Source organism: Grammomys surdaster, unplaced genomic scaffold (assembly GCF_004785775.1).
Source record: "Grammomys surdaster isolate TR1022 unplaced genomic scaffold, NIH_TR_1.0 231, whole genome shotgun sequence".
NCBI lineage: Eukaryota > Metazoa > Chordata > Mammalia > Rodentia > Muridae > Grammomys > Grammomys surdaster.
Genome location: NW_021604676.1, coordinates 1,824,867 through 1,837,634, shown reverse-complemented (window position 1 = coordinate 1,837,634; position 12,768 = coordinate 1,824,867). Strand labels below are relative to the sequence as shown.

Here is a 12,768-nt window from a genome sequence, read left to right as displayed (position 1 = left end):
ATATACATATACATATACATATACATATACATATACATATACATATACGTATACATATACATAAAATCAACATAGCACCCCAACTCTAACTGAAGTACCTAGGTGATGATGCATCTATTTCCTACAATATGCAGTCAAATAAGCAAGGCTGGCAGTGTGGCTCAGTCATACAGCATGTGTCCAGCAAGCACAGGGCCCTGGTTCCTTTCCCTAAAACGTTGATGACAAGACTACTTCAAAAACAAGTCAATCCTAGTACCTTCCTACATCAGAAAACCATGCTATGGTTAGAACCGGTCTCTACGGGTATACGGAGTACATTCAGTATGGTCCTATTTTTGGAGTCCCAAGGCACACAAATTAACGTGAGTTTATGTGGCTAAAAAGTGGCTAGAAAGATTGGAGTTGTATACACACACACACACACACACACACACACACACACACACACACACACACGTCAAACTGTTGATACTATTTAGCCCGAGAAACAGAAAAAGGAAGTGAGAAGGAATCAGTTTCTATTTGATGATGTGCTGTCTTGTGTTAATTTTGTTTCAAACATTATGCAGCGTTTCTGTAATGTCTTAAACCAAAGCCTAACAGGCTGGGACATGGCTGAAATCAAACAAACACATGCTCAGGCCTATCTAGCTCTAAGGCTTCTGAAGTCACAGACAATTGATATTTAACCAAGGCAACAACAAAATCTACAACAATACAGATGTTAAGTTTTGCTAAAGACATTTTTAAAGGAATCTTATTTAGCAAAACATACAATGAAGTCCACTCAGTTAAAAAGAACTACAGTTTCATATTTCTTATGATTTTAAAAATAATGCCTAAAGGTATGTCAAGCATGGTAGCGGAGACCTATAATCCCAGCACTTGGGATACAGACAGAAAGACCAGGAGTTCAAGGTCAGACTCAGCTTCATAGTGAGTTTGGGAAAGCTGAGGCTATACTAGATTGTCATCAAAATGAAGGGGGAAAACAGCATTAAGGAGAATGTAAAAGGTTAAAATAAAATAAGCACGCAAAGTTTCTGGATTAAGAATCTACAATAAAGATGGTATTATTTCACTTCCTAAGCAAAAGTACAAAAAGAAGATTAAAAGTGTAGTGTTTCAACTTTCACTTTCATCATAATTATGAAATGAGAAGGTGTCTTAGAGCAGATGCTGAGAGGGCCTGTCTTTGCTGGTGACATTAGGCCAGCCCTCAGTAAAAACACACAAAGACTTGAGGCTGAACGCACCAGAAACCTCAGCACAACGCTATTGCAGGGTCCCCACCGACAAGTCAGGAGAACTGTGTTCCACAAGATAGAAAACTGCCAATTCCAAAGCAATGGCACCCTGGGTCAGGAGCATGAATGGATGAGTTTTCTGGGCCTGGAGAGATGGTTCTGTGGCTAAAAGTACTGGCTGCTCTTTCAGAGGACCCAGGTTCAACCACAGCACCCACATGGTGATTTACAACTCTTTCAAGCTCCTGGGATACAATGCCCTCTTCTGGCTTACGCAGGCGCCAGGCACATGTGTGGTACACAGATATACGAATGCAGGCAAATCACTCCTATGCACAGAATAAACTTTAAAAAGGAACAAGCTTTCTAAAAGACAATGATACAATCCAGCAACATTTGGGAAGAAGCAGCCCAGTCTTCCTCAAGCAATTCAAGTACTTGAGGAGGCAGGCCACGCAACTATTAACCATCCACTTACTTGAGGGGCTCATTCATCTGTTTACACACTGTTCCTCAGATCAATCATTTACAATGGGACATTTCAGCTTGTCAGTTTCTCTTTTAAGGTATTGCTTTATTATCAGATTGGTAAGAACAGAAGCCACACTTTTCTCTCTCCAGTGTTTCCCTTCAAACACCATTCCAGCTGCCCCACGGTCCCTCTAGAGTGGTGATGGCCAGAAGTGGGATCCTCGGCTAGATACAACAATCAAGCTCTGGGATTAAAAACCAAAGCAACACTTTTAATTAAGGTTTTATTGGATAACTGTGGTCGTTATAATCAACTTCTGGCAGTCAAGCATAAACTATTTCCTAGAACCAGATTAAACTGGCTTGAGACTAGCCAATCACACATAAATGGAATTATAGGTAAACGCCCACAGCTATGATTAAACAGATATTATTTACTATTCATTAGTTCAAAATATGTCTTGAGGTGTGCCAGTCTGATTAATATCCACATTCTGCTTCCACACTTAGTTCCTTCCCCTATGTTACAGGGTCTCATGTCACCTAGGTTGGGTTTAAACTTGCTATGTACTCCTGATCCTGCTTCCATCTTCAAAGTACTGGGGATTACAGGGGTGTGACATCTCACCTGACCTTCTCCCTACATAACATGTCTTTAGGCCAGTATTTGTAGTTGCATCATATCTTGAAATTCATAGATCTCTCAAAAATACAAAACAACCAAAAAATCAGAAGCCAAACGCAAGTGCTCAGTAACCTGAAAGCACTCTGGGAATGCCGCTCCAGAGCCTCCAGCCACGCTCCAGTCACGGAGCCCTGGGTCCTCAGGGAAGGGCAAAGCCTCTGACCCTCAGCCTACTCCTTTGACAATAAAGGTGTGTGAAACTGGGCAGGCTTCTTTCAGCTTCAGTCCTTTGCAGTCATAAGCACCACCATCCCATCTGTTGTTTTTAATACCATTTTGGCCACAGGCACAGGCTGACCCTACATCTACCCTACCACAACAAACTAAAAATAATCACAGGGATGCTAGCTGTGAGTGGAGGCCTGGGCCCAACCACAGCTGCTTTGCATTTTGTGACTTGAAACATAAGATTGATCTACACTTCATTTCCATCTTTGTCTCCAGTGCCATCCACAAGGTAAAGTTTGATTGCTCTATTTTTAGTAATTTCTTATATGTGCCCTATGACCATTGCCAGGAGAGTTGGAGCACTGGACGCCTGAGGTGCAGTAATGTGGCATGGGGTGAAAAATCCAAACCTTAGCCTATTCTTCTATTTATTCAGTGCTTTGTTTTGAGACAGGATCTGTGTATCCCTGGCTGTTCTGGAACTCTCTGTGTAGACCAGGTTGGCTTCAGAGGACTGAGATATGCCTGCTTCTGCCTCTGAAGTGCTGGTATCAAAGGTGTGTACCACCATACCCGGACCCCCATCTTCCTTCACTATGTCTGTCTAGGTCACCTCAGTTGCTGACACTTTCGTTTCCAGCACTCCCTTGTGCAGGTCTCATGGGCTGCACTATGGAGGCCAGGGTAGTCAGAAGCTGATTCATCCTCCTGTGCATCAGAACAGCACACCCATCCTTTAGCATCCTCATTCTGCTCTTCTTCAGATGCCTTGTGAACTTACCAGTGGTTCCTTGTAACTATAGCCAGTGATCAAAACCACTTCAATTGCTGTCTAGAAACCACAGAAGCTTCGATCTCACCATTTATGAGTGCCTCTTAAGATATCTGCTGGGGAGCCCTAAAGTTAAGCTCCTCACAGCATGCACAGGAGATCCGAGCTGGGTTTAAAAGCTGCTCTTGCGGAAAGACACTCCCTTCATATTGCCTAACATAATTTCTCTCTGGAAGGGAAAATTCATCATATTGTGAACATCAAAAACTATGCTATAGGCTGGGTGCTGTCGAGGTCACCTGTAAGACCAGCACTTAGGAAGTCGAGGCTAGTTTGGGCTATATAGTGAGATCTGCCTGAAGAAGGTCTCCGTTACAGCTGGTACACACAGTCCTCCTTTAGGTCTCCCTATCTCAGCTGAAGCCTGTATCCTCCTCTACAGCTTGGACTGGCTTTGGAAGTCCTTGCTGCATTGCATACTTTTTCTTCCTAAACTCAACATGAGTAAAACACACCTTTAGTTCAAAATCCATGAAAAGAAGGCCAATAATCTGTGAATGTATGCGTGTGTATGTTTGTTATGTTTGCTTGTGTGTAGTGTGCACACCTGTGTGCATATATGTGTATATATGTCTAGGTGTGCCTGTGTGTATGAGTGAGCTTGAGTGTATGTGTGTGTGTGTGTATGCATGTGTGTGAACTTATTGTATATTTGTGCACACTGTATGTTTTACATGTGAGTGTCAGAGGATTACCTTATAGAGCTAATTTTCTCCTTCCATCTTTACATGGGTTCTGGACAACAAATTTGAGTTTTCAGAGTTGTACACAAGCTCTTTATCTGGTGAGCCTACTTGCTGGCTGGGATCATCACTAAGTATTCCCGATATCTGGGCATAATATCTGGCAGAAACGGGGTGTTGAATGGTCAGTGTTAGTTTTTGCTTTGTTTTCTTCTTATTTTATCTTCCTTTTGATTTAAGTGATAAAAAGTTTCCTATTTGCCTTTCCAAATAATAATTTTTATTACTCTCACTGCCTTCATATTTTAATAGCCACCTATTTTCTATTCTATCAATATAATCCCCTTTAATGGGAAAAAGAAACATTCATTTTAAAATAAGCAAACTGCTTTAGGTAATCATTCCTGACGCCTCTAACATAGAGTAAAAGGCATTCAAATCCATTTAAGAAAGAAAGAAAGAAAGAAAGAAAGAAAGAAAGAAGGAAGGAAGGAAGGAAGGAAGGAAGGAAGGAAGGAAGGACAAACAAGAGAGCTCTTCCTAGTTCCTAGAAGTTCCTAACCCTGGGCGATCTTTTACAGGACTGCAGATATACACCATACAGTCTACTGCATGTTTACATAAGGAGTTGGTGGTGACCAAGGCTCAAAATCCTCTGAACTCAATCAATCCAAAGAACTAGCTCGAAGATTGGAGTGGAAATGAGGAACTTAATGTTTAGGTGTCAAAACAACCAGTGAAATTCAGCTCTTTTTAAAGAAAGCAAAGATAGAACAAGTCACCATCACCACCTCCAAGAGGGAGGAGCAAGCCACCATCACTACCTTCTAGGGGGAGGAGCAAACCATCATCACCACTGCCAAGGGAGGCCACCCTATGAGAATAGCAAAGATTGGTCTCATTTGTGATGTGGTGAGAGTTAACAGGGACACACATCAAAGCACAGGAAAACAGAAGGGCATGGACTCATCAGAGGAATCTCCCGTAAGAGTTACAATTAGTTGCTGTCACTCAGGAAATCCACTAGTATCCTGAAGGATACAGTTTTCCTCCTTAAAATTTGAGCTACAGAATTATGCTTTCATCCATAAAGCCTGGGCTTGAACTGAGCCTACCATTTCTTGCTCACTGCCTTCTTCCCTACACTAAGCCCACTTCAAAACACTTCTCTGTGTTCCACATAAAGCATCAGCATTAAGAAAACACACTTTCAGATGGAAATGCCTCAAGTAGAAGGTACTATTCTTTTCACTGTCCTTTGTGGAAACAGCCATGATGCTGGGTATTCTCACTCCACAGGCCACACAGAAAGAAGTCAGAGGGAGTTGTTGAGAGACCTCTGTCACAGAAGAAAACAAGAGGTTTACTCAGAGGAATGGTGTGTGCTAAAAAGGTGACTGTCTACTGTTCTAGTGCTGTTCAGTTTGGTTTCAGCCTTACTAATCCCTGATAACTGGCACATAACTTTCCACAATTATCCTTAAGCCTAACCTAATTTAGTCTTGAATTTTTTGCCTCGTGGGAATACGGTTACAACACAGACTGGTCCCGAAAACCACACCCTGTCCTTTCAACATCCATGCCTCTACCGTGTGTGTGACCCTTCACTCCTCAGTGCTCTGAGCCTTCACATTTTCCACTGAGTGTGTTTATATGTGGGAAACCTAAACCGCCCAGAGAAACAGAAAAGATAATGGGACACAGACATGCTTCTAACTACCACACAGAGCAACTGCAGCTCAGCTGGACTGTCTTTGACAAAGATGGAGGCAGGTGACATTCATACGGTAGGCCTCCATTTCTAGAACGGGACCTTTTCTACCAAGTCCATGTGGCAGTCTAAAGGCAAAGGAAGTGTCCTCCAGGTGTCCAGAAGTCCCAGCCTGCAGCTCAGAGCTGTGTTCCAAGCTGCTCTTTCTGTGCTTGGTTCTTTTCCATGCCACAGCCAACCCAGAATGCATGAGTCAGTGCAGGAAAACCTGCAAAAGCAGTCGTTTATAAGTATACTCTGGTACATGTCGGCATCTCCTCTGAGACTCCAAAAACCACATAGATGCTCAAAATTCAATGTTTTGTTCACATGCATATCCTGAAATCTTTATTCGGTCTGTTTTAAGCCTGAATTTTGTATCTGTGTGCATGTGTGTATGGTATATGCAATATATATGGATGTGTGTGCATTTGTGCGAGTGTGGAAGAACCATGCCACATGCATGTGGAGGTCAGAGGTCAACTTCAGATGTCAGTTCTCAGCTTTCACCCTTCTCTTTTGTTGTTTGCTGCTGCATATACCAGGCTAGCTAGTCCATAAATCTACCTCATATCCCAAGGGTGGCAGACATGCATCGCTGTGCCCAGCTTTACACAGGGTCTGGGAACTCAAGGCTCAGAGATCACTATGTAAGTGGCAATGAGTACTGTCTGAGCCATGGTCCTCAGCATTGCTTTGGTTGTTGGAGACAGCATCTTATGCAGTCCAGGCTGAATCAGAATTCACTATGTAGCCAGAGATGTCCCACTCCCGCCACACCGCAGGTGCCGAGATAACAAGTGTGTACCACTAATGCCTTATTTTGTTTCATTTTGTTCTTTGTGACAGGGTCTTGCTAAGTAGCCTGAGAGGGCCTAGTACTAGCTACAAATCTCAGGCTTGCTTTGAACTTGTAGCACTCCTCCTACCCCAGCTTCCCATACTCTAGGATCACAGCTTCTGAAAAGGCTCCTGTGCTCTCTTTTTTTTTTTTCCCCATTACGTGCAAAGTAATTACTGGGCGGATACAGACGCATCCTAGCAGAACCACTGGGCTCACTGATAGCGAAAGGTTTAATGGGAGACATCAGCTTCCTTTGTAAGTTTGCTTGCTTCTTAGCTCTCAGGTAACTACACGGTCTCCTCAGTAGGTTGGAGGAATAAAAGAGGTTTACATGGGAATCAAACTGTCTGAGCACTAAGGCTAGGTTAGCTCAGTGGTGGAGTATTTGCCTTGCGCACACAGGGCCCTGGGTTTGACCCCCTCTTTCTTACACACACACACACACACACACACACACACGCACACACGCACACACGCACACACGCACACACGCACATTAGTATTAAAATAAATAAAAGTTAGGTTGGGACTCAGACTAACTCTTGCCCATAACACAATAAAATGATCATAGCTCAGGGCAGTGAAAATACTGTGGCCATTAAAAATTTGTGTATGAATTAAAGTAAATTAAAGTGATCTTTTTAAAAGACCATTTCTGATCATTTTCACTTGGAAGCTTGAATTTTCAAAATTTACCCTTTCAAAATGCCCCCCAATTTCTGTTCTGGAAATTTCTGCACTGAGACAGCCTGAATCATCTTATTTGTGATATTCATTTTCTGGCTCCCAGACAGCTGGCTGTCCCTGCTTGTTAACATGGGTAGCAATGACAAGGTCGCCCCTGCAAAGTTCCTGCTGAAGAACCCCAAGAGAAGCCAAAACAAGTTAATACCCAGAGCCTACCAGAGAGGCCAAGGCAGTTCAGTGTGTGCAGGGTGGTGTGCACAGCAGGAGGCTGCTCACCAGGAGGCCTTTCCTTCCTGGCTTCCCTCACTTTCTAGACCACTGTTTGCTGTGTCTGACAGTCCTCACCTCTGCCTCCTTTTTCTGAATCAATCCTCACATTTTCTTCTGAAGCATGGTACAGCTCAGAAAATTGAGAAATGTATCTATAAATGTGAAGTCTGGGCAAAGTCTTAAGCTTGAAATCTACCTAATACTGAGAAAATGTAATGTTCACATTTGGACACGTCTGTCATACATCACTGAATATGCTGGGCATTTCTGCACAGTTTTTCAGTAAGACCCCAACACAGCTTGAAATCACTTCACTGAAGAAGAAGAAGGGCTGCTGCCTGGCACACCTCACATCCCAAGTGCCACAGGAAGCCAGGTCAAATAATTTCCACTGTTGTATCACTATGTGTGGTCCAGGCTGGGGTTGAATTCACAATCCTCCTGCTTTAGTCCCCAGAGGTTCCAGGCCTGTACCACCATGCCCCAGCTTCAAACTCCAATCTTAATGCATTTAGCGATATAAGTTAGAGAATGGGGCACATATAACCAGATGCAGGAGCTCCCTCTTATGCCACACAGGAAACTCCTACCAAAATTTAAGGCTTAACTGGTTATTTTTTTATATGCTCTCTTGACTACTTCTTGTAATTTGTAATTTCAATGTTCCAGTATGCACCACTATTTCCTTTGATGTTCAGAATCTCCAAATGAGAACGAGAAGGTAATATTCCAGCTTCCCTATGAACAGTCCTCTCCTGCCACTCTCATAACAGTCTTGGCATAGAGGATTATATAACCAGACCTGATTAACATCACTAACAGGTACATTTTCCCATCTCCAGTCAGTGACTTTCCACAGTGACATCTGAAGGCTAAAATAAGACATTCTATATGTTCTTACTAAGTGTCAAGTCTATGTAGCAGCACAGTTGATGTGGGAAACTGCCCAGCAACAAAGTGGGAGCTGCCAGGCTGGAGGCTGGTCTCCATTATGGGAGGCTGAGGCAGGATGGTCACATGAGCTCAGCAGTTCATCCAGACTGGAAATAAGTGAGATACTGTCTCAAAAGAAGAAGGAGAAGGAAGAGGAGGAGGAGGAGGAAGAGGAGGAAGAGGAGTGAGAGGGAGAGAGAGAAAGAGAGAAAGGGGGGAGGGAGGGAAGGAGGGAAGGAGGGAGGGAGAGAGAGAGAGGGAGAGAGAAGAGAAAAAAGGAAGAAGAAGGAGGAGGAAGAGGAGGAGGAGGAGGAAGAGGAGGAGGAGGAGGAAGAGGAGGAGGAGGAGTGAGAGGGAGAGAGAGAAAGAGAGAAAGGGGGGAGGGAGGGAAGGAGGGAAGGAGGGAGGGAGAGAGAGAGAGGGAGAGAGAAGAGAAAAAAGGAAGAAGAAGGAGGAGGAAGAGGAGGAGGAGGAGGAGGAGGAGGAGGAGGAGGAGGAGGAGAAGAAGAAGAAATTGAGAGAAGAAAATAGCTGACCAAAAAAAGAAAGAAAACATTAAGATCCACCTGCACTACCAGCTGACTACAACAAATGATCTTTTCCTGGATTTAGGCTACAGATAAACAAGGAGTTTCTGCATGTGAGAGTTGAGTTTATCATGCAGCTTTTAAGTCGACATGTTCAGGTTGAAGACGCAAACATCTGTGGTGACACCTAAGAGACTAAAAATCCCACCAGGTTGGTACTCACTCTGGTCCTGAGGAGCCTGGCTGTGGAAGTGGCTTTGTGGCACTTGGTGGCAGTGGCTTACCTAGTTTGTCCACAGCCCTGGGCATAAGCCCCAGCACTACCACCATACCCTCCTCCTTCCAACAACAGAGAAGAGAATTTAGGAATGGTAAGTGAGGTCGATTAACATATCGGAGCGTACAGATTTCCAAGCATACAAGCAAATCTGTACATCACTTTACTTGATAAGTAGAACTGTGTTTGCCTCAATAAAGCAAAGTGCAAAGGCAGATAGACAATTACGGCTCTGACACAGAAAGCAGGGGAATGCCTACTGTTAAATAGTAAACACAGAGTGGAACCAGCTAGCCAGACTACTCTAACCACCAGTATCTAAGGTCCACCGCCTTGAGATTCTGACAACGAACAGGAATTCTCAGGGCTCTGCTACAGAAGGAATCTTCAGATGCCAAGCAAGGACTCAGAGGAAGGCTCTGCCAAGAATATCCCTGTTGAATACAGCAAAGCCCGTGTGACGAATGAGTGTGCTCAGTTCTCTCTGCAGCTCTGTGTTCTCCCATCTTTCACAGCATATGAAAACAACCTGCACTCAGAGTTCCATTAATTCTTATGAAATAAACCAAAGAAAACTGGATAGCAAGACACTTTAAGTTAAGCTTCGGGGTCTGTGATTGGATAATTGACGAGAATGAGCTCATAAAGAGAAAACCACCAGACTGTCTCTGTGTGGCCACTGTCTTCTTTTTTTTTTTTTTTAAACACAGGGTCTGGCTCTGTAGCCCAGGCTGGCCTCTAATTTGGCCTCTTGCTGAAGCTTCACAAGTGCTGGGATTATAGGAGTGTGCCACCATATCCAGCAAGTTTTTACCCTGACACAAATACTATATGTATTGTCAAAAATAAGCAACAAAAGGCACAAAAACATGAACATATTTTGAGTTGTTTGCAAAGGAAAGAAACATCTTTTCCTCACTTATCAAAAATGCCTGATACTGGTTTGTATGACTTTCTAATTACAAGGACTTTTTGAAAAAGAATAAAAAAAAAGTCCCATTTGAAAGAATAATGTTTGTAAAGATTAGAAAGTTCAGACATAAGTCTCGAAGTAAATTAAAAAGGAATGACTTACACAGCTACATCAAAGAAAATGTGATGGCTCACAAGGTAGCTCACAGGCATGGTGCTTGCACAGTATGCACAAGGCCCGGGACTGATCCCTGGTACCGTAAACAAAAGCCAAACCACAACAAAACCTGTATTAGTTACAGCTCAGCACTGACTGCTCATGAACTGGGAAATATGCTAATTATAGTCCCCTGCTTTAATTAGCTTAAAAGAATCAACATCTATGTCAATTATATAAATTCTAATTTCATTGTATTTAAAAAAAAAAATGGTGGTGGAATATGCCTTTAATCCCAGCACTTGAGAGGCAGGGCAGATGGATCTCTGTGTGTTCGAGGCCAGTCTTGTCTATAGAGGAAGTTCAAGGCCATCAAGGGCTACAGAGAAACCACCACCACCACCAGAAAACTCTTGTTGTTAAGCCAGCATTTTCAGATCTCAAACTGTACCTTATACCCTGTTCAATAACCGAATCAGTGTGGTTTAGTATTTTTTAATATTTGCAACCAGTTCATCAGGTGTGAATTACTATCCTTAGGAGGCCAACTTTCGTCTTAGAATTCTATTGTACACATTTGTGGGTTAGCTTTAAAATCTCTTGCTCTCTTTGCTAGGTAGACATTTAACAGGTTTACTGGGAAATTACATCACTGTCTTCATCTGAACTGCTCAAAACTAATCAAGAGACTCAATAATTAAGAGAGTGCATACATAATTTTGGGGCTCATTTTCATATGTGCATTATGGCTGGGCAGTATGCACCCCTTCCTGTCAAACCCATTAAAGCTAATCCCTGACAGTTTTGGTCTCACTCAGAAATCATTAATTCAACTAAACATATATAACAGATTTCCAAAACATTTTCTGGCAGCTTTTGTTTTAAAATCTCTTCTGTGCACACAGCAACACTTCTGGCTAACCACACTCCCTCCTCAGTACCCTCATTTCTATCACGTTTTCCTCATTAAAGTGAGCACACTCTATCTGTTTTCTTTTCTTCCCACTCATTGTTCAGATTAGCATTTTAATAATCCTTCAGGCAATGCTGTTCCAAAAAAAAACAGGCTATCTGAAGCAAAGGACGATTCCCTATGTCCCATGACTCTCAAAGTCCAATCATAGCCCTCGACCTGTTTACTACAAATCCATGTAAACCAGCAGTACAGTCAACAACCACCCCAAACGGGACAACAACAAAGCCGCTGGAAACATCTCGTTACACACCTTGTCTGCGGAGCCCTTTGTTCCCACTGAAAACCATACTGGAAGCCTCTGGCTGTCAGCTGCTACACTGTCAGCCGAGGAGGGAAAGCAAGCGAGCGGAGCGGAGCTAGCGCTGGGTGCTGCGCTTCCCCATGCAGGCTTCTCACAAAGGCAGAGAGTAGGACGCACATAGCAACAGTGCACTCAGCTGATTGGACGCGGGGCTGTGCTCGGCCTCACTCCTGGGTCGGCTAGCTTGCTCGGCTTCCTGTCTATTTGGCAGCATTGTCATGTTTTCTTTGCTCCTCTTAAAAACTCAGCTGTGTTTAGGGAACTTGAAAGGAAAGAACAGTGAACTGACAATGACCAAGACTTCCAACACGGGGCCCCAACACGTGTACTTCTAATCACTCTTAAAAGACCAGAAGTGTGTAAGATAAAATTGATCTCTGTTAGCGTTGCACATAAAACCCAGGACAAAGCAGGGAAGTAAGGGGAAGCATTCCTTACCTCCTATTTCAAGTAAATCAGGCTCCCACTCAAGTGAAACCCTCAAACAACATGCAAATACAGAAATATGGAACCATGTGAACAGAGCATGGACCTGCGTACTATAACTCCAGCAGCACACTCCTAGGAAGGCACCTCTAGGGAGGTACTAGCAGGGCCTGTCTTGCTGATCCCATGAGTCCCAGAGTAAGAACAGGTTAAGTGGTCAAAGAGTAAGATTCAAAAAGGAGAAGCTACAAGCTGTCTAGTGACCCTGAGAGTGTAGGATAGAGGTATGAATTTCCATCAGCTCTCTTGTTACATGGAACAAGACTCATAACCTAAATTCATTTACTTTTATCTTAAAATTACCCGGATCTGGGAAGGTATTGAAATCATTGAGGTTTCATGTTTGCTGGTCCACATCATCTCTGTGAACACCAACAGCAAAACCACCTCCCCAGCCTGTAAAGCTGTTTAGCTGCTTTAAAAAAAAAAAAATTAGTGGTATTGATAATTGATCCTAGGGCCTTATGTTTGCTAGGCAATCACTGTCACTAAGCCATATCTCAAACCCCTATAAACTGCCTGGGAGACTCAATTCAGGTATTAAGAGATAAACAGGAAG

At 43.2% G+C, this 12,768-nt stretch overlaps 1 protein-coding gene across 3 annotated transcripts in view; it reads right to left on the bottom strand.

The window, feature by feature from the left end:
• Fam214a (family with sequence similarity 214 member A) overlaps nt 1-12,768 on the bottom strand; it is a 73,790-nt gene that overhangs the window by 39,480 nt on the left and 21,542 nt on the right. The window contains exon 1 of one of the 3 annotated variants that reach the window (XM_028773602.1): nt 11,673-11,826. The exons of the other annotated variants lie outside the window; for them this stretch is intronic. Within the exon in view, the coding sequence (XP_028629435.1) occupies nt 11,673-11,709 (37 nt within the window). The 5' untranslated portion in view covers nt 11,710-11,826. Of the gene's footprint in view, nt 1-11,672; nt 11,827-12,768 lie in introns of those variants that run through there. 3 annotated transcript variants of the gene reach the window in all.